Source organism: Fulvia fulva, chromosome 1, assembly GCF_020509005.1.
Source record: "Fulvia fulva chromosome 1, complete sequence".
Taxonomy (NCBI): domain Eukaryota; kingdom Fungi; phylum Ascomycota; class Dothideomycetes; order Mycosphaerellales; family Mycosphaerellaceae; genus Fulvia; species Fulvia fulva.
Window position 1 is genome coordinate 8,330,370 of NC_063012.1, and position 22,309 is coordinate 8,352,678.

Consider the following 22,309-nt stretch of genomic DNA (forward strand, 5'->3'; position numbering starts at 1 on the left):
GCGAGTGCGCTGACTGTACAGTGTCTGCGTGGTGGTGTGTGCGTGCGCGGTGAAAGTGGTCGTTGCCCCACGCGCCTTCTTCTTGTTTTGACGGAGGTAAACAGAAGATGCGCGAGACTCCACGCTAGCGGCAAAACTCCGGGCCGTCTGCCCCACAGGCTTGGCACCTGCACTTTCCAATTCCTGCGCGAACTTTTGACGAAGGAACTTCCCTCGACACGTTCGGCCGGACAAACATCAACACCTCTGCTAACCACGACCAACCCCAGCAGAACATCACAATGGCAGACAGAGGCGGTGCTGCTCCAGGCGGAGTTCGCGGTGGTTTCGGTTCGCGCGGCGACCGTGGCGGTGGAGACCGTGGACGCGGTGGACGTGGTCGTGGACGTCCGCGCCGTGGTGGTGCGAAGAGCGACGAGAAGGAGTGGCAGCCAGTCACCAAGCTCGGTCGTCTCGTGAAGGCCGGCAAGATCAAGAGCATGGAGGAGATCTACCTCCACTCCCTGCCAATCAAGGAGTACCAGATCGTCGACTTCTTCCTGCCAAAGCTCAAGGACGAGGTCATGAAGGTGCGGCCTCACATGGGCACATAAGCACACGCGCGAGGCAGACATACTGATCAATTGACCACAGATCAAGCCTGTCCAGAAGCAGACCCGTGCCGGTCAGCGCACCCGTTTCAAGGCCATCGTGGTCATTGGTGACGGCGAGGGCCACATCGGTCTTGGCATCAAGACCTCCAAGGAAGTCGCAACTGCCATCCGTGCCGCCATCATCATCGCGAAGCTCTCCGTCGTCCCAATCCGACGTGGCTACTGGGGTACCAACCTTGGTGAGCCTCACTCCATTCCAGTCAAGGAGTCCGGCAAGTGTGGTTCCGTCACCGTTCGTGTAAGTCTTGTCAAGCACACCTCACGTCCACGCCCACAAAATACTAATGTCTCCTAGCTCATCCCAGCCCCACGTGGTACTGGTCTGGTCGCCTCGCCAGCTGTCAAGCGTCTGTTGCAGCTCGCTGGTGTCAACGACATCTACACCGCCTCCTCCGGTTCCACCAAGACCCTCGAGAACACCCTCAAGGCCACCTTCACTGCCATCACCAACACCTACGGCTTCCTCACTCCTAACCTCTGGAAGGAGACCAAGCTCGTCCGCTCCCCACTGGAGGAGTATTCTGACGTCCTCCGTGAGGGCAAGCGCTACTAGATGCTTGCTTGATATGGTCGGCATGATGAGATGTTAACGACTTGGTCAAGAGAATGGTTCACAGCGTAGATGCTATAGCTTAGCTCTGTCTGAATCAGGCGATCGCTGTGCGACATGTCCCACCACGTGATGGGCGCCGAATGTTACATAGCTTGAGCCAAGACTAGCTGATAAGCGTCTCACTGTTTACTTGCAAACCCGTCATCTCTTATTCTCATTGCGCGACTAATGGCTCTTTGGTCGTCATCTAGGCCTCAGCATACCTGCACGCTCGACAAACGCCCCACAGCTTCCGCACTCGTCATCAAGTCTAGTCAGTACCAGCGTAAACACGAAGGCTAATTCACATATCAGACAACTGCGATGGACCTCTGCTGCCTAACTTCATAGCATCGTTTCTGGCATTGTCGAGTCGAAGTGGTCTGCGGAATGGACAGAATACCGTGAGCGATCACCGTGGACCAAGCATAACCACAGCCTTCAAGGCCTGAGATTCGCAGGGCTCGCACATTGATTGGACCTGATATCGCAAGCAGTTGAGGTCGTACTATACCCCCGAGCTTCACCCGCAGATCGCAATCTCGAACTACCAGATATGAAGCACGTCTCCCACGACATCGCCAACCTCTGATATGACGCCACCCACAGCAGACGTGGCCCCTGCTATAACTTCTGATCCTTCAGTCTTGACTTCATCAATGACAGATGCAGCTGTCTCTGATGCCTCGCTGGCGATGGAAGTGATCGCCTCGGATGCTTTGCTCGCAAGAGATCCCACGGCCGCTGTGACAGATGCAAGCTTCGCCACTATCTCTGGTGTGAAGTGCTCATGCAGCTGCGTAGGCCGGTGACGGGTACCCAGGAGGGATGCATCTATAGTCTTGCAAGTGGAGAAGAGTTGCTTGCTGGTACTTGCCAGCGTTGTCGTGGTAGCAATACTCGAGATAAGCTTTGCTGTACCATAGGCGGCGACTTCGTTCACCAGACCTCCTTCGAACGACACTCCCCGGGCGGCGGCTTCCTTGCTGCAGGAACTCTTGTCGTCGGTCTTGACCTTCAACTCCAGATTACCGCCAGCGAAGACAATGCCCACCTGAGCTCCTTGACCAATGACCTCGGCTCCGTACGAGAGCATTAAACGTGGACCCATGATGGCAGTCATCGACGAGTTCGACGACACGTAAGGTTCCAGTGAGTCTATGCTGGGCTTCCACCCATTCACCACACTCTTCTCAGGGTTCCCAAGATCGATCTTGACAACAGCCTCGTCTGCTAGCGACACATTAAAGCCCGCCATCATCGCCATCGGAACGGGAGTCTTTTGCAGCTTGATCTTGAAGATAAGATGAACCGTAGCACCAATGTCGAACAACCCGCGCTTGTAGATGCCGGATCTGGGTATCGCCTTGCCCCAAATCTCAATCTCATGGTCGATGACTTCGGTCCCTTCATACAACGCCAGCTTAGGTTGTATCATTGCGCCAACATTGCGAGCAGTCAACGAGATGACGCCCTTGAGCGGTCTGAGGTCGCTCAAGGACCCTCTCCCGATGTCCAGGTCCCAGTCGAAAGTCCCATATATTGAGCACGTCTCACAAAACAAAGCCCCTGTCATCATATGGTCCGGATCAGTAGGAAGAAGCGGCCGCGGTGGTGATCCTCCGAAGGCGAGGCCAAACTTCGGACTAATCTGGTAGTCAAGATCGATCTGGCCTTTGCTCACCATATCACGGCCGTGTACCCCCTCAGCCCCATCAATGCCTTTCCGCTTTGCCATGATCCCAGTGTTTGACGCCTTCAATCTCCACTCCTTGAACACATCCATAAACTCTACCGCAGTCCCCACCATCGTAACACTCTTCTTAAAATTATTGAACTTCACCTCCTTAATAGCCCAAAGTTGCAGATCCTCCGGATCATCAGCACCCCTATCGCATTCCTGATTCTTTGTCACCATGTACACATGATGTTCTCTCTTCTGATTGACCCATTTCCACTCTTTCTGGGCTGCCTTGTACCTCTCTGTGTCGGTGAATGTCAGTAGGACTGAGGAGTTGGTGCATTTTGCACTGTTGAGAGCTTTGACAAAGCGGTCCGTGGCGATTACCTTCGCGGAGCGCGCAGGGGAGGTAGAGGTGTTGGATGCGGAGTTGGGAGCGAAGAGTGTGAAGTTTGAGGTTATGGAGTTCTTGGTGCCGGTGAAGAAGGATATCATGTCTTGAAGAGTGAAGGAGGTCGTGTTCCCGGCGAGGTCGTCAAAAGTGGCCGTGTCGAGGACCGGAGGCGGAACAGAGAGCGCGGTTGGTCTTTCGCGATTCAGAGATGTCGCCGAGGACAGTTGAATCTCAGTTGGCTCGGGGTCTGGTACTGAGACTGGAGCGATGAAGTTTCTAGCTGTCGCGAGCGGCCAGGAGAGTGCCACTACTGTGGCTAGGATGGCGGCGAGTGGAGCCATGTCAAAGAACGACGAGCCTTATGTGTTCTTCTGCTCGAGGAGCTGGAGGATCTTTGTGCTGGTCGTGATGTGTGATAACTAGGCATCGTGTGAGATCGACTGCCATAGAAGTTGGAAGAGGCAGAGCTGGGGCGTGCGCGCCAGCTCATAACACTGATCAGGTGGATGGTCATCAGATGCAGCAGCCAGCGCCTAACACGTATGCTAGCCATGACAGATGATCACGGAGCCAAGGAAAGTCCACATGCGCCATTGACCACCTCATCACTCTCCCTCGCTCCTCCTCGCAAAATCCAGCTCCAAATACGGCACAAACAATTCTGCCTTGAACAGAGACCTTACGGTCCTCACAAAGCTCGACGTCTTGAACGTTGACAACCCTCCCTGATTCCTCCCAGCCGCCTGAATCGAAACAAGACTATGCCGCCAGGATGCAGCACCTTTTACACATTTTGCTGTGACTCCCCGTGCCTTATGACTCTACTCACAAGGCTCCCCTCAACTATAGTGGCTGCCGTCGTACAGGTCGCCCCCGACCTCGCCATGGCCGAACGATACGTCCCATCCATGCATAATCGACTTTGCACACGACCCTCTTCAACTTCCGGAACCTTTGAAAGAAGGGCCACCATTGGCAATATCGGCGAGTCCTGATCGACCATTTCATGGGAGCGACACAATCCCGCCGAGACGAATCGTGTTCGCTTGCGGCCTGCAATACCTTCGTCCTGCTATTCAAGATGCTGGAATCAGTGACAACTCCGCCCTGGCGGTACATCTGCACCTTGACGTAGTAAAGCCTGAGTCGAGGGGAATGAGATGTCCTGAGGCTGTATCGGGAATCTCCAAGAGCTTCGCGACATGAGCAGCAACCGACAGAATCGGAAAATGTACGTCCCATTGATTGTGACGCCGAGCCCGAGACATCCATTGCCACTTTTGTAGCATCGGTTGAGACGGCCGATGCCGTCTGGTCGCACGGGATCTGCCCACGACGCCTTTGTCATGCGAAGTGCGGTGGCGCAGCGACAGTGTGGTAGCACAATCGCGATGTACAGTCTGCTTCCACGTCCGATCGTTACCCACTTTCAACCCTGTAACGTCCAGAAGTAGGCAAGAGGACGACAGAAACACCGTAAAAGCACTCTAATACCCGGCTAAGCGCAGTTTCACAGCATCCGGAAGCACTATCGATGCTGGTTATGCTTCTTTCTCGACCTTGCAAAAGCCAGTCAGACCGGTGGGTAACGATCGGAGGTGGACAGAGACTGTAGCACCAAGTTTATACCACCGTCCACATACCAGGATACAGGGTCAATGCCGCATGAAGGATTCTATCGAGAGTGGAAGCGAAGCTCACCGCCGTTGCGCCAAGGCTGGCAACCAGGATGTGCAAGGGCAGGAGCGCATCCCGTTGGGTGGCGTTCTGAGATTACACTTCGGCATTAGCTCATGCGCATGTTGAGCGCGCCATTGGTCAACTGCATGAGGACCGAATAGCTCACGCTTTGGAAGGGATCTGCGATGGGGCTCTGCAAGCTGTCACTGGCTGTGCACTGTTGCGACAGCGATTGCGATTCATGGCTTGCGTGGCTGATCATTTCTGTCTCGAATTGTAGAAGCGCCCGGTTGCGCCAGTGTGGCCTCGTGGGACACAATCTGACCAAGCGTGTCAGGGCAAAATGGCGACTGCTGTAGCTTCATGGTCTATGACCCGAAGTGCGCTCCTTGAATGGTAGTATCGACAACGCTCTCATTGTGGACCAAGGATACCGGAGAACCTGCACATTGTCGGTTTGCGACGAGGACCGGCTCGCACACACTGCATCTTCTACTGCTCTCGCGCGGCCACATGAGCAGGACGTGCAAACTTGCCCGCACTTGCCGTGTATTCCATGTCTGTGCTAGTGGTGTTGCTCCTCCATGTCACCAGTATGCACAGTGCTGTCAGGTTCTGCGGGGCTGGAGGTGATTTCGCACATGTTATTGTGCGCACAGACGGTCTGTTGATCACGACAGTCATAACTCCGGCGCGTTGTTTGGGTCTTGCCTTGCCTGCCCAGACATGCAACCCCCAGGACGTATCGTAAAGTAGGCGAAGTTGAACTCTCTTCGATCGGGCAGATTCTTCGGGGCAAAACCTATGCGGCAGGTAACACGTTCCTATGCGGCAGGTAAGCTTCACACCCAAATCCATCAACTTCAGCTTTGACTTTCTCGATAGTTTAGACTCCAAATTGAATACTTGCAGAGAGCACTTCGAATTGAATTGCGAGACCTCGTACCCTATGCTTTTTGAGCCCCCCTTCGGGGGTTGGGGGGGGGGGCAGAAATAGTCGCTGTCCCTCGAAGCAATTCGAATTGAGCTCTAGAATAAGAGCTCTTGCGGCTATGTTAGCTTCAGGCATCTAAGGCGCTCAAAAGTTACCTTGTCCGGTTAGATTACCTGCCGCATAGGAAAAGTCTACCTGCCGCATAGGTTTTGCCATTCTTCGGCGGGGATGACATTGATCCTTGAATCCTTGTCCAGGGAGATTCTAATGTCCGAGCATGTGCAGCGCAGCAGCTATGCATGAAAATAGCCTGATGAGCCTGGAACTCGGATTTGCACGCTGTTGTGGGTCCTGCAATGATCGCGACTGTCGGTTGTGCTGGTGATAAGAGTATGCCAACACAGACGGGTTAGTGATCGTTACTCGATCAATCGTCATGTTGAGAGTGCGCAGATCCGCAATCCTTGAGGTCCTAAGAATTCAGGGCGATGCGCTATCACCGAGTTTACATCCTGACAACAGATCCGAACGCAGTGTGTGCGCACACATGTATGTCCCGTGTGGTCAGATGAGCTGGCTGCTGCCAGAGCAGTCTGGTAGATAGTAGCACGCCAGGCTCGTGCAAGGCAGTCATGTCCACCGCTCGCACGGCAACCCGTGCGTGCCGATTGTCGAGTGTGTTGGTGACTTCCCTCTCTCGTCTCTGCAACGGCTGTGTGGTTGCTGCTAAGTTCGTGTGACAAATGTGCGCCTCTGTCTCCACGCGGCGGGCCTTGCCGTGCAAACTAGGGGAGCTGCTGCCCCGGAAGCCTCAGAAGCAGCTAGCCGAAAGAATGCATCAGTGTACGGAAAGTCCAGTCCATGGCAATGAACCACGTCGTTCATGTGGATATGAGATGCATCAGCTTCGGGCGCTTGAGAGAGCGAGCAGCAATATCGACCATTCATCTGAGTGACCTTCCCTCAACACCACACCGCGTGAGAGCCTAGACCACGCCATCTGGCATCGGCGTGCTGTCTTGACATTCATGCAGTAAGGATCTGATGCAATGTTGTGGAGACAGACGCGAGCATGGGTGTAATCTGAGTCCAACCAAATTGTGCCGCTGTTGATCGCTGTCGCCTGATCCACGTCGGAGGTTTGGCCGTGAGAACAGCTCCTCCCGGGCATCAGTAAAGTGCTGGCGCAAGCATGCTGCTTGTGAGTCTCTATGCCTGACTATGTCGAAAGAGTCGGCCGATCTTATGCATACATGGTCGACACAGGAGCGCGGTCCGTTTCCGCAGATGCTCTGCCAGTGGCAGAGCTACCAAAATGGTCGTTTCGTGGTCGGAAGGCATGGGATCTGTTTCAATGCGTGCATTTCGCGAATGTGCGAGCTCGCCGGGTAGAGCATGTCGACTAGATGAATAGAGTTCACTGTCGCTTGCGGCTGTGCCGAGACTTGCCTTCACTGCATTGTCGATACGCTAGTCGGGTAGAAGTTGATTCAACTGGATACATCCGACAGAAAGGATGGTAGTGTGCGTCTGCGCTTGCCCTTGAATGTACCACGGAGGCTTCCGTAGCGTGTCACTCGTCCTGGCTGCAACGTTCGGGTGTCGAGAGTCAGATATAGGCGTTACCTCGTCTGTTGGATCTTCCTGGGCCCTACTGCTCCGTCACCAACTTTACCAACGACAGCTTTTGAGTTTTGACGAAACCTGTCTATTGGTACGCTTGTTGATCAAGGCAACGATGGACCCGTTTCAACAACAGACGTTCTTTGCAGAGCCTCATTGGCAATACCCGAATGCGGATGCAACTTTCGTCCCTGTCGCCGAAGGCCAGGAAATGACATATTTTCACCCACCGGGCCATGCTGCGTACCCTATTGAGCAATCAGATAGTACCGCACAGGTCCAGTATATGTCTGAACAACCAGCTCCTCGGGTCAACGAAGCGCAGATATTCCCTATCCCTGGTGGTGTGCCAGCCACTACATACCCCATAGTGAGGGTGAGACGACCAGCTCGCCGTGATCTGACCGATACGGATGATGGCGAAAGAAGAGAGAAGATCAGGCGAACCAGGACAGTGAGTCGCCCCAATGCAGGTCAATGTGTCGAGAGCTAAGGCATGAATCAGGCCTGCGAGGAGTGTCGTAAGCGCAAGCAGAAATGTGACGGTGGCGAGCCTTGTCACCCTTGCTCAGAGCAGAGTACTAAGTGTTGTTATCGCGATGTACCACCAACAAAGTGGGTCTTCGTTCAGGTGCCTCTGTAAATACATGGCTGACAGGATTTCCATAGAAAGGATGACACCATGGATAGGATGCTGCAACTAGCCGAGAACTACAACAAGACGTTAGCTTGCTTGACGAAGGATTTGGACGTCATGAGCGGCACATTACGAAGTATCGAGCAACGTCTTGAAAAGTCCTGGCGTGCCGAGTCCGGTGCCAGCGGCGGTAGCGTTGAAGGTGTTCGGCTAGGCTACCGGCAACAAGCACGTGTCTCTGCTGAGCAAAGCGGGCGCGAGCAAATGTTCAAAGCCCGACCATCGAGCACACGGCAACGTGACCACTGTTAGGTGCCACATGGGCCCCAGGCACTGCTTTGGTGGATTTACAGCGGCTTGGCGCATGGTCGGGCTATATAGTCCCTCCTTTTGATACTGATAGCAAGACATCAACTCCTGTACAGACCCGATTGCCCCTGCACTTTCACTCGTCAGCCTCGTTTGTAAGACTTGTTCACTGCAAGATGGCCTTGTTCCTTGCAACTGCTGCACTCGCTGCCCGACAGCGTGTGGGTGGTTTTGCCTCAACACCACCCGTCATCGTGACAGACATGTGCTGCCAGTCAAGATGGTCCTTAAAGATTGATACTCCCGTTGAGCAATCATGGCGACTCCTGAACGACAGAAGTTGACCAGGCCAGTGCAAGTTTGTTACTGTGGTGGGTGATATCGCCCTGATGCGGACCCAGCGGATATTGTTCCACATCAGCAACCAATTTCGTCTGTTTGAAGGGATCTCCCTTTGCGAACAGATATGAGCAAGGGCGAGCTGGCGATGGCTATACGTCCATGAATGAAGGGCATCTTCAAGCGGGCGGTATATTAGGTGAATCCTCGACTTGCTGTAACATCTCCGTTGGCAAAGCGACTACGGTTCGCTTGGACTTCCTAGACTGCCGCGCTGAGTTCAACGGAAACCTCTTTTTCGTTCCACATGTTTTGCATTCGTGTACAGCAAGAGCGGCATGGGGCTTCATACCACCACGAGACAAGTTCTCCGTGTAATTCTTGCACGTGTAACCGTCGACCAGAACGGCGTGGCACACCTTGCAGCTGAAGTACTTCGTAGAATGTTGTAGGCGGATCTGTGACTTCAGTGCAACCTGGCGGAGCTGGAGAGCCAAGTGAGCGGCGAGGCCATTTGGCGGATGGTCATTGTGGTTCATGGTCGTCTTTGAATCATCGTGCATTTGCAAATCCCCTGAATGTCTTGGGCTTTCTTGAACACCCTTCCCGGAGTGTGACTCAGCCAAATGAAGAGCAGCCTGCTGTAGGAAGTTGATTCTGGCAGAAAGGTGCTTATTAGGCGAGCCTTTAGTACCCTTGGTGGGCTTCGCCTTCGCCATGCTGGTTGGGAACACACCGCGTCGGCGCTATCGTACCTCTGGCCGTATCCGGAATGCGCAGCGCTCCAGTGTCGGACGCGTGCATGCAGGCTGCAGGCGTGAAGAGAGCAGAGGTGGAAGGGGAAGTCTGGACCGTAGATGAACTGCTATTACTAAACTGTGATGCAACAGTGAGTGGATGCAGTTCGGAGCCGGTCACATGTGTGGCTGATCGAAGAACTGCCTGGCTGGGAGTAGTGTGGAAGAGGTGCATGTGAAGGAAGACGTCTGGCTGGAAACTCGAAGGGGCGACCGGGGCGAGTCCGCCAAGACTTTGTGTCCAAACGCGGCTAGCTGAATTTTCGCTGTCGCGCGTTCCTGCTTGTTTGTGCGGCTGGCTTTCGTGTCCACGCCGACTCCCACACCTCACCCTCCCTCACCACCACCACCACCACCACCACCACCACCACCACATCATCACCACCATCGCCGCAGCTTTTCCTCCGCTCGGCGCATCTCAATACTCGACTTCTCACAACTCCACCGATTTTTTGCGCGCACCGCCGCCCCTCACCATCCGCCAGCGGATCCGACAGCGTAACATTCCTCGAGGCACTTGCTAATAACCACACACGCCTCGATCACCATGTCTGCCGGCGAAGAAGACCTCATCGACTACTCCGACGAGGAGCTTCAGCCCACCGACGGCGCGACCGCGACTGGCGCACCTGGAGCTGCCGCTAATGGCGAGGCCAAAAAGGGCGACCTGACCGTGTCTGGATCTGGCGCCGCGCAGGCCAAGGGCAGCTACGTTGGTATCAACTCCGCCAGTTTCCGTGACTTCCTCCTGAAGCCGGAACTCCTCAAGGCCATCACGGACTGTGGTTTCGAGCATCCATCAGAGGGTTAGTCATCTCCATAACATCCTGCTTTGAGCCAGCCAACGATTCCACCGACCCATCGAGGAGCGTCCATCCATCTTGTCCATCAGAAGCGCGCAAGTAAGCAGAAGGAAGCAAGTATAGGCGAGACCATCACAATGGGCATGTGCGATCAGTTCTGCAGCTGGCGAGGCACTACCTGGAAGCACCCGTGCTTGTTTGAGCCCTGCTAAGCGGAGGCACGAAGATATGTACTACGTCTGTGGTTACATACTCTGCTGTGCAGTGCTGGCGGGAGCATATGACGTAAAGTCTATGCAGGAAGGCCGCTTTGTGGGAGAAAGGCACGTTAAGGAGAGCCTTGTGCAAAAGAGGCGGAATGCGCCATTGCTTCCAAGCACTTTTAAAGCATTGAAAACGGTGGGCAAGGACGATGGATGGACGCTTCGGACACAGCTGTTTTCGCGCATACACAATGGACGAACAGAATCTAACATCTCCCTCCAGTCCAACAAGTCTGCATTCCTCAGGCCATTCTCGGAACCGACGTGCTCTGTCAGGCAAAGTCCGGTCTTGGTAAGACGGCAGTCTTCGTGCTGTCCACGCTCCAGCAGATCGAGCCGGTCGCCGGTGAGGCCAGCGTGTTGGTCATGTGCCACACCCGTGAGTTGGCCTTCCAAATCAAGAATGAATACGCACGATTCAGCAAGTACATGCCAGAGGTGAAGACCGCTGTCTTCTATGGAGGCACAGACATCAACAAGGACAAGGCGATGCTGAAGGATAAGGAGACTCACCCGCACATCATTGTTGCAACCCCCGGTCGTCTCAATGGCCTCGTCCGCGAGAAGGCTCTCCGACTCGGCAGCGTGTCCCGCTTCGTCCTCGATGAGTGTGACAAGATGCTCGACCAGATTGGTAAGACTTTATCACACTGCCAATGACTATCACGACTGACACCACCATAGACATGCGCCGCGACGTGCAGGAAATCTTCCGCGCAACTCCTACTCAGAAACAAGTCATGATGTTTTCTGCCACTCTATCTCAAGCCACACGCCCAATCTGCAAGAAGTTCATGCAGAATCCTCTGGAGATCTATGTGGACGACGAAGAGAAGTTGACTCTGCACGGTCTTCAGCAGTACTACATCAAGTGTGACGAAGGCGAGAAGAACCGAAAGCTCAACGACCTGCTCGACACGCTTCAGTATAACCAGGTGATCATCTTCGTCAAGAACACGCTGCGATGTGGTGAGCTGGACCGACTTCTGCGAGAATGCAACTTCCCGTCCATTGCTGTGCACTCTGGTGTCAGCCAAGAAGAGCGGTAAGTCATCTGGCGCTCATAGTCCTTGCACCGTTGCTGATTGTCACTACAGTATCAAGCGCTATCAAGCCTTCAAGAACTACGACAAGCGTATCTGTGTCAGCACGGACGTCTTCGGTCGTGGTATTGACATCGAGCGCATCAACTTGGCCATCAACTACGACATGCCCGAGTCTGTCGAAAAGGGCGCCGACCCAGAGGCAAAAGAAGCGTTGGCCTCGTCGGCCGACACATACCTCCACCGTGTTGGTCGTGCTGGACGTTTCGGTACCAAGGGTGTCGCTATCAGCTTCGTTACCAATGACCGCGACAAGAAAGTCATCGCCGAGATCGAGAGCAGGTTCGGAAAGGCCATCGACGAGTACCCAGAGGATGGCAAGGTCGATGTCAAGGGAGGCGACCAGTAGACTGCTTCATTTTCCTGAAGCTGACACTGGTTGCAAAGGCGCGAAAGGAAGCGGTAACACTGAAGATACTGCTTCATCCTGGGACGAATTAAACGAGAAAGGTTCTGCTGGGTGTGCAATGTACTTTTAGAAAAGCGATGAAGCTTGCACGATCTTTTCACAGGCCTCTTTCCCGCCGCTCGTTGCACACTACCAAAAGGCTGCTATACCGAACACCATGCGACATCATGTGAAAAAGCTCCATGTCCCCAAGCGACCTATGCGAGGATTCGCTCGGCCTTGCCAAGACGCCAGCATTGGATTAAGCCAAACCTGAGACACGGCACCTGACTTGACCGCATCAAATAGATGAATCCATTCAAGCGAAGCACCTGGTGGCGAGGCTTGAAACTAGGAACAAGACGCCAAAGCAATATGGGGTACGGATCTTGACCGCATCTTTTACTGCACCGTGCCGTCTACCGGATCGATGGCTGCCACAGATTACACTATAGGCGATTCCTTGACGCCCGGGAGTTGAAGCGACACGGTCTAGCGAGCTATATTCCAACAACACTGGGTAGCACTGGCGTGGTTGCCGTGTCTGATCGTCTTACTTGCGGAGATGAGGGGGGAGTTCTTCCGTCTTCGCTGTGGTATAAGGCTCGCAAAGAGGACCTGCTCTGTTCTCTGGCTGGTCAACAGGCTGCGATCATTCAATTCGAACTGAGCAGGATCTCAGTCTTCGATCACAATTTTCCACACTTCTTCTTGACACTCCTTGAAACGACATGTCTTCCACCATCGCTTTCGCCGCTTCGCTGTTCGCTGCAGGTATCAGTGCTCAGCGAGCCGGCACAAACACCGCAGAGACCCATCTATCTTTGCCCGTCTCAGAGTGTACAGCTTCTGGCTGCACGAAACTCAGCACTGCGATCACGCTCGATGCTAACTGGCGCTGGACGCACTCTGTCGATGGATCGACGAACTGCTATACTGGTAAGATGCATTGATATGCGCAGCTCGCGAACGAGGATGCAGGACTGACACCTTTATCCACCAGGCAACGAATGGGACACCTCAATCTGCACCTCTCCCTCAGTTTGTGCCACAAGTTGCGCCCTCGATGGCGCCAACTACGAGTCGACCTACGGTATTAGCACGTCCGACGACTCTCTCTCCTTGACATTCGTCACTGGCGCCAATGTCGGCAGCAGAAACTACCTTATGGATGATTCTGGTGAGAAATACCAGATATTCGACCTCAGAAATAAGGAGTTTACTTTTGATTTCGATGTCTCCGGCTTGCCGTGTGGGCTGAATGGGGCGTTGTATTTTGTTGAGATGCCTGCAGATGGTGGTCTTTCGAGTCAGGAGAACACAAGGCCGGAGCCAGATATGGTACTGGTTACTGTGACAGCCAGTGTCCACAGGACATCAAGTTCATCAACGGCGAGGTACGATCTCCAATCCTTCCGCCCTATGCCCTTCCATCTTACTGACTTCCTTCAGGCCAACATCGAGAACTGGACTCCTTCTTCGGGTGACCCAAATTCCGGCACGGGCTCGAAAGGCGCCTGCTGCGCCGAAATGGACATCTGGGAAGCCAACTCGATCTCATCCGCCTTCACACCTCACCCTTGCAACGGCACGGGCTTGCAAGTTTGTGAATCTAATACCACCTGCGGCGCCAGCGACTCTCGATACGATGGAATTTGCGACAAGGACGGCTGCGACTTCAATTCGTACCGGATGGGCAATGAGACCTTCTATGGTCCAGAATCTATCATCGACACTGCGAGCCCTTTTACAGTTGTGACGCAGTTCATTACGGATGATAACACTGACAATGGAACGCTGGTGGAGATCAGGAGAATATATGTCCAAGACGGAGTCGTGATCCAGAACTCGGCGTCTGATATCGCTGGCGTAGACGCTTCGAACAGCATCACCGAGGGTCTCTGCTCGCAACAGAAGACGGCATTTGGAGATAAGAACTCGTTCGACGCCAGAGGTGGATTGGCCGCGATGGGCAAGAGCTTTGGCAGGGGAATGGTACTTGTAATGTCTGTCTGGGACGACTATGCTGCCAATATGCTGTGGTTGGATTCCACCTACCCCGTGGAGGGCACGAACCTTGGTGCCAAGAGAGGTACTTGCGATGCTGAAAGCGGCGTGCCAGCAACCGTCGAGGGAGCGCATCCGGATGCTACGGTCAAGTTCTCGGCGATTAAGTTTGGGGCCTTGAACTCGACGTTTGCTGCTCCTGTTTAGAAGGTGGTTTCGTGGGATGTAGCTTATTGTCAGATCGTTTCGTAGCCATATCTTGCGCGAATGAAGCCCATGGCCTGTATAAGCTGCACTAGCTTAACGTCTCTGCATGCCTGGAGTACCAAAACAGCTCCAGCTCAAGGTCAGGCTTTTTCATACAACAAAACATCAACATACTGTTGCCGCTGCCATTGCCTACATTGCTCTGCACTCATACACAACAGCACACACTAACACACCATATCACCACAGCACAGACTATCGCCACCATGACCAATACCATCAAAGCCAATGACCTCTTCTTCGAGGACCTCACCGGCGATCCGAACTTGACCTACCGCGCCGCCAGCCCAACCACAGCTCCCGACCCTTCAACCCGCGAAAGCCCTCTCCACCACCCCAGCCCTCCACCACAAGCGAACCACCCACAGCCTGACGCGCCCACCATCAAGCGGAAGCGCTCGCCCTCCCCGCTGCCACCAGCCTGGCCCACACCGTCCACCACACCGCTGGACCCCAAATACGGCCCATGGCAGTACGGTAGCGTCGCCGAAGTCAAGGCGCGCCGCGTCGTGATACAGCGGGAGCTGAAGATGTTGAGCGAGAGGGAGAAGGTGTTGAAGGCGGAGGAGATGGGTGGCAAGGGGAAGAAGTACAAGAAACAGAGGAAGGGGAAGGAGGACCAGGAGAGGTAAGACCAGGAGAGGTACGAACAGTGGGAGCGGGAGTACAGGGAGTGGGAGGAGATGTATGGTGGGGCGAGTGTGCAGGTGAAGAACAATGCCGAGGAGACGAAGATGGGTTGAGCCGTGGGAGGGTGATTCAGACATCGGGGGGTGCAGAGTAGGTTGAGATGTTGGAGATGCATCATGCGCGAGTTGACATACTGTTCTAACTGGCTCGAGCCTTGCCTTTGCCCTCGTACTTCGGCGGCTCTTGCTGCTCCGGGACAGCATCTTCCTCTTCGTCGTCCTCAGAACTGTCGTCCTCTTCTTCATCCCATCCGAAGAAACTCCTCCCCGCAGCACCATCGACTTGAAGGTTTTCACCAGACCCTGAACCTGATACGGAGCTCTCTTCCCCAACATCCTCCTCGTCCGTCTCACTCCCCGTTCTCTCCTCCTTCCCATCCACCTCAATCTGCTCCCTCATCGCCCTCATCACCGCCTCCCTAACCTTCTCCTCCGCCCCCTCCTTCCCCTCAACCCACTCCGCATCCAACCTTCCCCGTGCTCCATTCTTATCCTTCATCTCGGTTTCCCTTTTCTCCGCCGCCTCGACAACAGCCTCCCACCTCCTCTTCCTCTCTTCCTTCTCCTTCTTCTCCATATCTGGCTTAATAGCAAGATACTCTGCCAGCTTCTTCGCCTCATCGACAGTTCGGAGCCTTCGACCGTCCAAGTTGCGATTGCTGCCATTGGGGTTGACGTTAGAGTTGCGGTTCTTGCGACTGCTCATGCGGCCTCCGGCGGCGCGAAGTTGGGAGCCGAAACCGCCTTTGCCGCCGCATAATTTGCGGGAGAGGCGGAGGGACAGGATGGTGTCATGGCTGGAAGAGAGCAGGGTGGAGACTGGATCTTCATTGTGAGGAAGGAGTTGCTTGTTTGAGACGGTGGTGAGGATAAGGTCGTCCTGGACGGGTGGGAGCCGTGACAGGATTGTGGTGTAGACATCGCTGACGGTGGTCGAAGACTTTGTGGGCAGCGATAGGGTTCGGGGGAGTCCAAGTCCAGCGAAGGTCGCGAGGAGGATGTTGATTGTGTGGTCCTGTGAGCTCGCCATGGTTGGTGAAGTGGTGCAACGGTGCCGATGTGTGTCACTTAGTCGAGGCAGGAAGCGCAAAGTGAAGTCCGTCGCAGCATGTTGTCTCCTCAGGCATTCACGGCCGCTGCCGACACTAGTGGCTGCTAAGCGAAAGTTCTCACACTGCCAATCCATAATTCGAGCCTCACGAAGGGTCTCTTCTGTACGCTCCGTTGCAGCAACAGAATCACATCTTCAACCACCCGTCAACACCGCAAAGATGTGAGCATACACACTCAATGCGCATGCCATACAATCACAGTGCTAACGCGATCGCAGGCTGATCCCAAAGGCCGACCGCAAGAAGATCCACGAGTACCTCTTCCGCGAGGGTGTGCTCGTCGCAAAGAAGGACTACAACCAGCCAAAGCACGGCGAGATTGACACCAAGAACCTCTACGTATGTGCAGTACTCTGACAATCCTTGACCACATCTCTGACACACGCATTAGGTCGTCAAGGCCTGCCAATCCCTCACTTCCCGCGGCTACCTCAAGACTCAGTTCTCCTGGCAATGGTACTACTACACCCTCACCCCAGAGGGTCTCGACTACCTCCGCGAGTGGCTTCACCTCCCAGCTGAGATCGTTCCACAAACCCACGTCAAGCAGCAGCGCTCGCACGCTCCTCCACGCGGCATGATGGGCGGTGACGACCGTGAGCGCCGTGGCGGTGGCCGTGGTGGCCCACGTGGTGACCGCGGCGATCGTGAGGGTGGATACCGCCGTCGCGAGGGTGGTCTCGGTGACCGCGAGAACAAGGAGGGTGGTGCCCCAGGTGGTTTCAACCCAGAGTTCCGTGGCGGATTCGGTCGTGGCCGTGGCGCTCCACCAGCTTCCTCTTAGGTAGCGGATTCTGAGTGGGCCGACAATGTCGCCGACACATCCGCTCCAGCTGGTAATTGGGAGGACAACACTGCAGCTCCAACCGAGGAGACCACTGGCGGCTGGTAAAAGAAAGGGCGAGGCAAGATATGGACACAACGCTGTTTGTAAGGTGGCATGCGGTAGCTTCGACGACAGCGGAATGGTATGAAAAGAAGAGTGCTACCTTTTTAGACCATCGATGGCGGCATGGCTCCGAAGGGAATAAGCCAGATAACCCATGCGACGTGCCGGGTGTGTATCCATGATGAAAGTGTTTGCGATTCTCATTTCACAGTCTCATTTCGAGTGACTCTATCGCGTGATGTCCTTGGTGATCGTTCGTGATGTTCGTCTCCAGATATGTTGGCCGATCGGTGTGGAGATCAAGCATTGCCGCCTCGGCCTCGACACTCTTCGGCCAAGAGCGCCTTCCACGTACATCTCTGACGGTACACGGCGTGTGTATCATCGCTCACTGTCAGCAGGATAGTCTATCAGGTGTAAAGCGTTTATATCATCGTTATTCGCCGGTGTTCATCGTCGACGAAGGCACCTCCTCGGGACCAGCGCCAAGATCTGTGCTCCGTGCAAAGGCCCACGCGACCTCCAGTCTCTTCCGAAATGTCGACTTCACTCCGTACACTAACATCAACAACACGTCTCGCGACATCCACAACACGTCTCGCGACATCAACAACGCGCCCGATCCGGACATCATGTTCAAGATGGCAGGCTCGACGAGCATTTGCCGCCTCTGCACGGCCGCAGCTCGCGGTCTCAGAGATGGCTGAACGCGATTTGGCCTCTTTGAAGATCGACCAAGGCCGACTGATGAACGACATCCACTCGACATCAGAATGGGGAAAGGGAGAACGATGGGGAGAGTAAGTCTGCTCCGCCTTGTTACAATTCCTCCGTCGAAAGCAGGTCGTCCCTCGAGAATGTGCTCGAGGCTCGACCTCGCAAATGTACAATGATGACACAACTTACACACCAATCTATCTTATTCTGATGATGAAACATCAAAAAACAATACTAAGAACAGCCAACTGAATCGTACATAACCTGCACTACTTCATAACCACCATGATCGTTCTGCAGATGGAGAGGCTAATGATAATGTCATTTGCAGTGGCGATACAGAAATTGGCATGTCTCGCCTGAGTCTTTCCGATGCGGACAAGAAGGCACGAGATTGGTTTGCAGAGACAACGAAGGCTTTGGGATGCAAAGTCACGGTCGACGCAATGGGAAACCAGTTCGCTGTCAGGCCTGGGTTGGAGAGGGGTTATCCTGGTAAGTCATGGTCTATCAAAGCAGTCATGTACAGCTACTGACGGGATTTCACAGTCTACGCTGGCTCGCACCTGGACACACAGCCGACTGGAGGCAGATATGATGGTATTCTCGGTGTCTGTGCTGGTGTAGAAATGCTCAAGACCCTCAACGACAACTGGGTGGAGACTGCCTACCCCGTCGGCGTGGTAAATTGGACGAACGAAGAAGGCGCTCGCTTCCCAAAATCAATGGTATCTTCAGGCGTATGGGCAGGGTCGATTCCTATAGAAGACGCGCACAACCTGAAGTCAGTCATTCCAGCCAACGACACAGCAACCATGAAGTCCGAGCTCGAACGCATTGGCTACCTGGGCAAGACTCCTGCGTCACACAAGAATACTCCTATGGCCGCACACTTTGAACTGCACATCGAACAAGGTCCCATCCTTGAAGCGGAGAACCGTCGCATTGGCGTAGTCGAAGGCGTTCAATCTTACAAATGGTTCACGCTGACCGTTCACGGCCTCGACAGCCACACCGGCGCCACAAGCTTCCAACACCGCGCAGACTCTCTCTTAACAGCCTCGAAAATGATCGTCGCCAGCCACAAGATCGCACACAAGCACCATGCTCTTGCCAGCACCGGCATCTTGAATCTTGAACCGGGCAGTACAAATACCGTCCCTGGCTTCGTGCAGTTTAGCCTCGACATCCGCTCCCCTCATGACAGTACTGTTGAGACAGTCGAAGCTGAATGCCGCGAAGCATTCTCCGCCATCGCCGCCGGCAAAGACGACTTCGGCACCGCGTCCAGCTCACGCCACTGCACAGTCGAATGGCGCACAGACTTTACCAGTCCCGCTACGCACTTTTCTACCGATTGCATTTCTTGTGTGAAAGGTGCCGGCGCAGCATTGTGCGGTGTCAACGCTCGAGGCGAGCATGAGCTGGGCGCTGGCCATGTAGAGGGCAAGAATATTGGCAGCTGGGGAAAGTTGATGACGAGTGGAGCTGGACATGATAGTGTTTATGCGAGTAAGCATTGTCCGACCAGTATGATTTTTGTGCCTTGTCGAGAGGGAGTAAGTCATAATCCGCGGGAATTCAGCACACCAGAGCAGTGCGGAGATGGAGCCAATGTGTTGATGGGTGCGGTCTTGAGGTTTGATAAGATGAGGCATCAGAGAGGAGGATGAGGACAGGACGAAATTGAAAAGGGGCACACCGGGTGCAGGGTGGATAGCTGAATTGTGTTGTGCAACCGGATGTCACATGTCGATTGATCTACGTACACACGATAAATGGCTTTACATCCACCTTTGTCTACCCAACTTGAAAGAGCCTCACGCAGCCACAACCGCCGCAAGCTGCAAGCACAAACACGAAACACCAAGAAGGTGAATGATCTGAAAATCATAAGACTGCTGGAGCAGGCCGAAAGTACAGTATTCACATATCAATGCAAGTCGTGGTATCGCTAAAAAGCTATGGTATGGTATAGTGTCGTCGTAGCTGCTCTCTCCGTGAGCAAGCTTCAATAGAGGCAATGCAGCTATGCTACCCTTCGTGCTGCCGTGGCGTCTTTATGCTGCCGCAGCATCAACGCTCGCCCATCTCCACCGGCCCATTGGTCTGCGCCTCGATTTCCATCGCATCAGGCGGTGTCTCAGCAGCTATGCCGAGACCATGCACTTCCACGGTGCCCTCACCATTGATCTTGCCCGCCTTCACGCGAAGCGCAGCGCGTTCCTTGATGTCCGACTCCTCCTGCTCCAGCTTCCGCATAGCATCACCATTATCATTCATCTCAGACCTTAGACTGTCCACCGCAAGCTTACTCCACTCATGGTGTCTCGCGCACTTCTTGCGGTCACAGATGGTGAGGTCCGCGTCATCTTCGTCCACACCATTCTCTTCCTCGCTGCTCTTCTCGACTTGCAGGGTATCCAGCTCGAAAGCTTGTTGTGCTGCCGTGCTGCTCCGCCAGTTTTGGAATTGCTCGTTCGTCCACTCGAGACGTGGGTCGTATCCGCAGTAGTCCTTCGACTTCAGCTCTTTCTCGGTAGCGGTGCGGCTTCCTGCCTGTTTGGCAAGGGTGACGAACTTCATGCGGTCCTTGAGTAGACCATGTCGTTGTCGTGCTTCCTCCTTCTCGGCCTCGATGCGTCGCATTGCCTGTGCCTCTTGTGCGGTATACTGGCTGCCCTTGTGGTCCTTGCCGTCTGGGGTTGCAGGAGGGCTGAGTACTCCATCGCCAAGCTTCCTGAATTCATCTGCTGTCTTCGACGAGTCTAAAAGTGCCTTGACTTCTCCTGCAGCTAGAGCACCGCCTCTTGCGCCCAGGTCATCGTCACCAGGACGGTAGTCGGATCCTGCGATGCTTCCCTTTCTTCGCGAAGCACGGTTCTTAGCCGTCTCCTCGCTTCCACGACTCCGCGAAACCATCTCCCTGAAGTATTGCACGCCACAGTCATCCGAGCAGTACTTGCTGCCACTCCCACTCTTCGACTTGCCGAGCCTCGCCGCGTTGCGACAGCCACCACGTCTGCACATCCGCTTCCACGTCGTCAACCCGTGCTTACTGGCTTCGGTGCAGTTTGGGCAGATGTACTTGTCGATTAGGTTCTTGTCACGCTCCGCAATGTTCACGCATTTGCCGTGGAACCAGTCCTCACAAGGACCGTCGCACCCTATCATGAATGTGCCATTGTCGGGCTTACGGCAGATGCAATACTCGTCGCCATCGTCTGAGCGTCCCTCCATATCCTCGTCCTCATTCTCATACGTCTCCTCATCCGGGTCGGCCGAGTACGAGCGGTTGGACGGTGCTGGCGAGGAATTGAGCGGTGTGCCTTTCGCGCTGGTCCCTTTTGCTGTCGAAGGTGTTCCTGACTTCTTTGTCTCTACCTTCCTCTTCTTCGCCGGCGGCGCGGCCTTGTCCTTTTTGACCATACTGGCGGTACCTTTCTTCGTCTTGGCGGGTGCTGGGCGCTTCTTTGACGCAGTGGCGGCCTGCTCGAGGGATGGGTCTTCAGTCGAGGGGATCGGCACGGACGACTCGCGTAGGGGCGATTGCTTGGACATGCTGTGCTCGCTTTTGAGTGAAGTTACCGCCTTGAGTGCTTTCTGGTCCACGTCGGACGGTCGACGAGCGTTGATCGGGGACGAGGGCTGAGGTGTGCTGGTGTTCTCTTGCTTGATGACTGCTGGTGACGAAGCGACTTCTTCGGGTATGGTTGTGATTTGAGGGTTCGGTTGTTGTGGTGAAATGGCATTTGCGACTTGTGCGGTGATCGGTGTCTGGGTCGAGGTTTCCACATGAGGCTCACTTGGAAGAGCAGCGGAAGGCGCGTTCGAGTTATGGCCGTGTGAGGAGCTCGATGACGTTCTCTGCTGCTCATTCACTTCATGTTCGTGGCTCGAGACCTGCGACTGCCGTCTCGCCGGCTCGGCTGATGGCAGCGCGAAACCCTGCAACGGCGGCAAAGTGAAGTTCGCCTGAGGTGGCGACACCATGGATTGTCGTCGGTGCTCTGGCGACCGCGACGCGACATGGTACTGGTCGAGGGTGGGCGAGCTCATCTTACGCGCATCGCCGCCCATCGGAGGGGGGGGCAACTGGATTGGGTCGCCAAAGCCACTTTTCTGCCTCTCCCACGATCTCTGCCGTTCCAAGGCATTGGCATCAGGTGCGGTATAGCCATTCCATTGTGCAGGCGGAGGCTGCGGGCTCTGCGACAGGCTTGCTAGAGCTTGCGCTGCCTCCTGTTGAGTCGCAGTCGAGTAGGTGTAGTTCGGGGGATTCGATCGCGAGGATACCGGCGATATCGTACGCGTGTCTTCGCTCGAGGGCGCCTGTTGAGTCGGGGGGCAAGTGTCTGTTGTTGGCCGTGTTTCGGTCTCGGGCGATGGGTTAAGAAGATTGGGGAAGTCCATGGTGCCGTTGCTATTGTTG

The 22,309-nt window shown here is 54.7% G+C and overlaps 11 protein-coding genes across 11 annotated transcripts; 7 read left to right on the forward strand and 4 right to left on the reverse strand.

Annotated features, from left to right (window-relative positions):
* Nucleotides 1-281: 281 nt before the first annotated feature.
* On the forward strand, nt 282-1,206 carry CLAFUR5_01641 (40S ribosomal protein S2; the record flags this gene model as incomplete). The annotated part of the gene is made up of 3 exons (XM_047900789.1): nt 282-569; nt 634-891; nt 949-1,206. The coding sequence occupies 3 exons, from the start codon at nt 282-284 to the stop codon at nt 1,204-1,206; spliced, it is 804 nt and encodes a 267-aa protein (XP_047755874.1).
* Nucleotides 1,207-1,792: 586 nt separating this feature from the next.
* On the reverse strand, nt 1,793-3,661 carry CLAFUR5_01642 (uncharacterized protein; the record flags this gene model as incomplete). The annotated part of the gene is made up of 1 exon (XM_047900790.1): nt 1,793-3,661. One exon carries the CDS (start codon nt 3,659-3,661, stop codon nt 1,793-1,795), a length of 1,869 nt encoding a protein of 622 aa, XP_047757294.1.
* A 3,819-nt stretch (nt 3,662-7,480) lies between these two features.
* On the forward strand, nt 7,481-8,506 carry CLAFUR5_01643 (uncharacterized protein; the record flags this gene model as incomplete). The annotated part of the gene is made up of 3 exons (XM_047900791.1): nt 7,481-8,011; nt 8,063-8,172; nt 8,227-8,506. 3 exons carry the CDS (start codon nt 7,481-7,483, stop codon nt 8,504-8,506), a joined length of 921 nt encoding a protein of 306 aa, XP_047757293.1.
* A 515-nt stretch (nt 8,507-9,021) lies between these two features.
* On the reverse strand, nt 9,022-9,561 carry CLAFUR5_01644 (uncharacterized protein; the record flags this gene model as incomplete). Its single annotated transcript, XM_047900792.1, has 1 exon — nt 9,022-9,561. One exon carries the CDS (start codon nt 9,559-9,561, stop codon nt 9,022-9,024), a length of 540 nt encoding a protein of 179 aa, XP_047755879.1.
* Nucleotides 9,562-10,186: 625 nt separating this feature from the next.
* On the forward strand, nt 10,187-12,157 carry CLAFUR5_01645 (ATP-dependent RNA helicase SUB2; the record flags this gene model as incomplete). Its single annotated transcript, XM_047900793.1, has 5 exons — nt 10,187-10,445; nt 10,606-10,997; nt 11,033-11,339; nt 11,390-11,750; nt 11,803-12,157. The coding sequence occupies 5 exons, from the start codon at nt 10,187-10,189 to the stop codon at nt 12,155-12,157; spliced, it is 1,674 nt and encodes a 557-aa protein (XP_047755878.1).
* A 770-nt stretch (nt 12,158-12,927) lies between these two features.
* CLAFUR5_01646 (Exoglucanase) lies at nt 12,928-14,410 on the forward strand (the record flags this gene model as incomplete). Its single annotated transcript, XM_047900794.1, has 2 exons — nt 12,928-13,135; nt 13,200-14,410. The coding sequence occupies 2 exons, from the start codon at nt 12,928-12,930 to the stop codon at nt 14,408-14,410; spliced, it is 1,419 nt and encodes a 472-aa protein (XP_047755877.1).
* Nucleotides 14,411-14,676: 266 nt separating this feature from the next.
* On the forward strand, nt 14,677-15,213 carry CLAFUR5_01647 (uncharacterized protein; the record flags this gene model as incomplete). The annotated part of the gene is made up of 2 exons (XM_047900795.1): nt 14,677-15,098; nt 15,141-15,213. The coding sequence occupies 2 exons, from the start codon at nt 14,677-14,679 to the stop codon at nt 15,211-15,213; spliced, it is 495 nt and encodes a 164-aa protein (XP_047755876.1).
* Nucleotides 15,214-15,298: 85 nt separating this feature from the next.
* On the reverse strand, nt 15,299-16,189 carry CLAFUR5_01648 (Telomere maintenance protein SDE2; the record flags this gene model as incomplete). The annotated part of the gene is made up of 1 exon (XM_047900796.1): nt 15,299-16,189. The coding sequence occupies one exon, from the start codon at nt 16,187-16,189 to the stop codon at nt 15,299-15,301; it is 891 nt and encodes a 296-aa protein (XP_047755883.1).
* Nucleotides 16,190-16,430: 241 nt separating this feature from the next.
* CLAFUR5_01649 (40S ribosomal protein S10-B) lies at nt 16,431-17,055 on the forward strand (the record flags this gene model as incomplete). The annotated part of the gene is made up of 3 exons (XM_047900797.1): nt 16,431-16,432; nt 16,490-16,610; nt 16,663-17,055. Coding segments are annotated over 3 exons (516 nt in total).
* A 642-nt stretch (nt 17,056-17,697) lies between these two features.
* CLAFUR5_01650 (N-carbamoyl-L-amino-acid hydrolase) lies at nt 17,698-19,550 on the forward strand (the record flags this gene model as incomplete). Its single annotated transcript, XM_047900798.1, has 3 exons — nt 17,698-17,960; nt 18,209-18,372; nt 18,427-19,550. 3 exons carry the CDS (start codon nt 17,698-17,700, stop codon nt 19,548-19,550), a joined length of 1,551 nt encoding a protein of 516 aa, XP_047757104.1.
* A 403-nt stretch (nt 19,551-19,953) lies between these two features.
* On the reverse strand, nt 19,954-22,290 carry CLAFUR5_01651 (Set1 complex component spp1; the record flags this gene model as incomplete). Its single annotated transcript, XM_047900799.1, has 1 exon — nt 19,954-22,290. The coding sequence occupies one exon, from the start codon at nt 22,288-22,290 to the stop codon at nt 19,954-19,956; it is 2,337 nt and encodes a 778-aa protein (XP_047757105.1).
* Between the last annotated feature and the right edge of the window lie 19 nt (nt 22,291-22,309).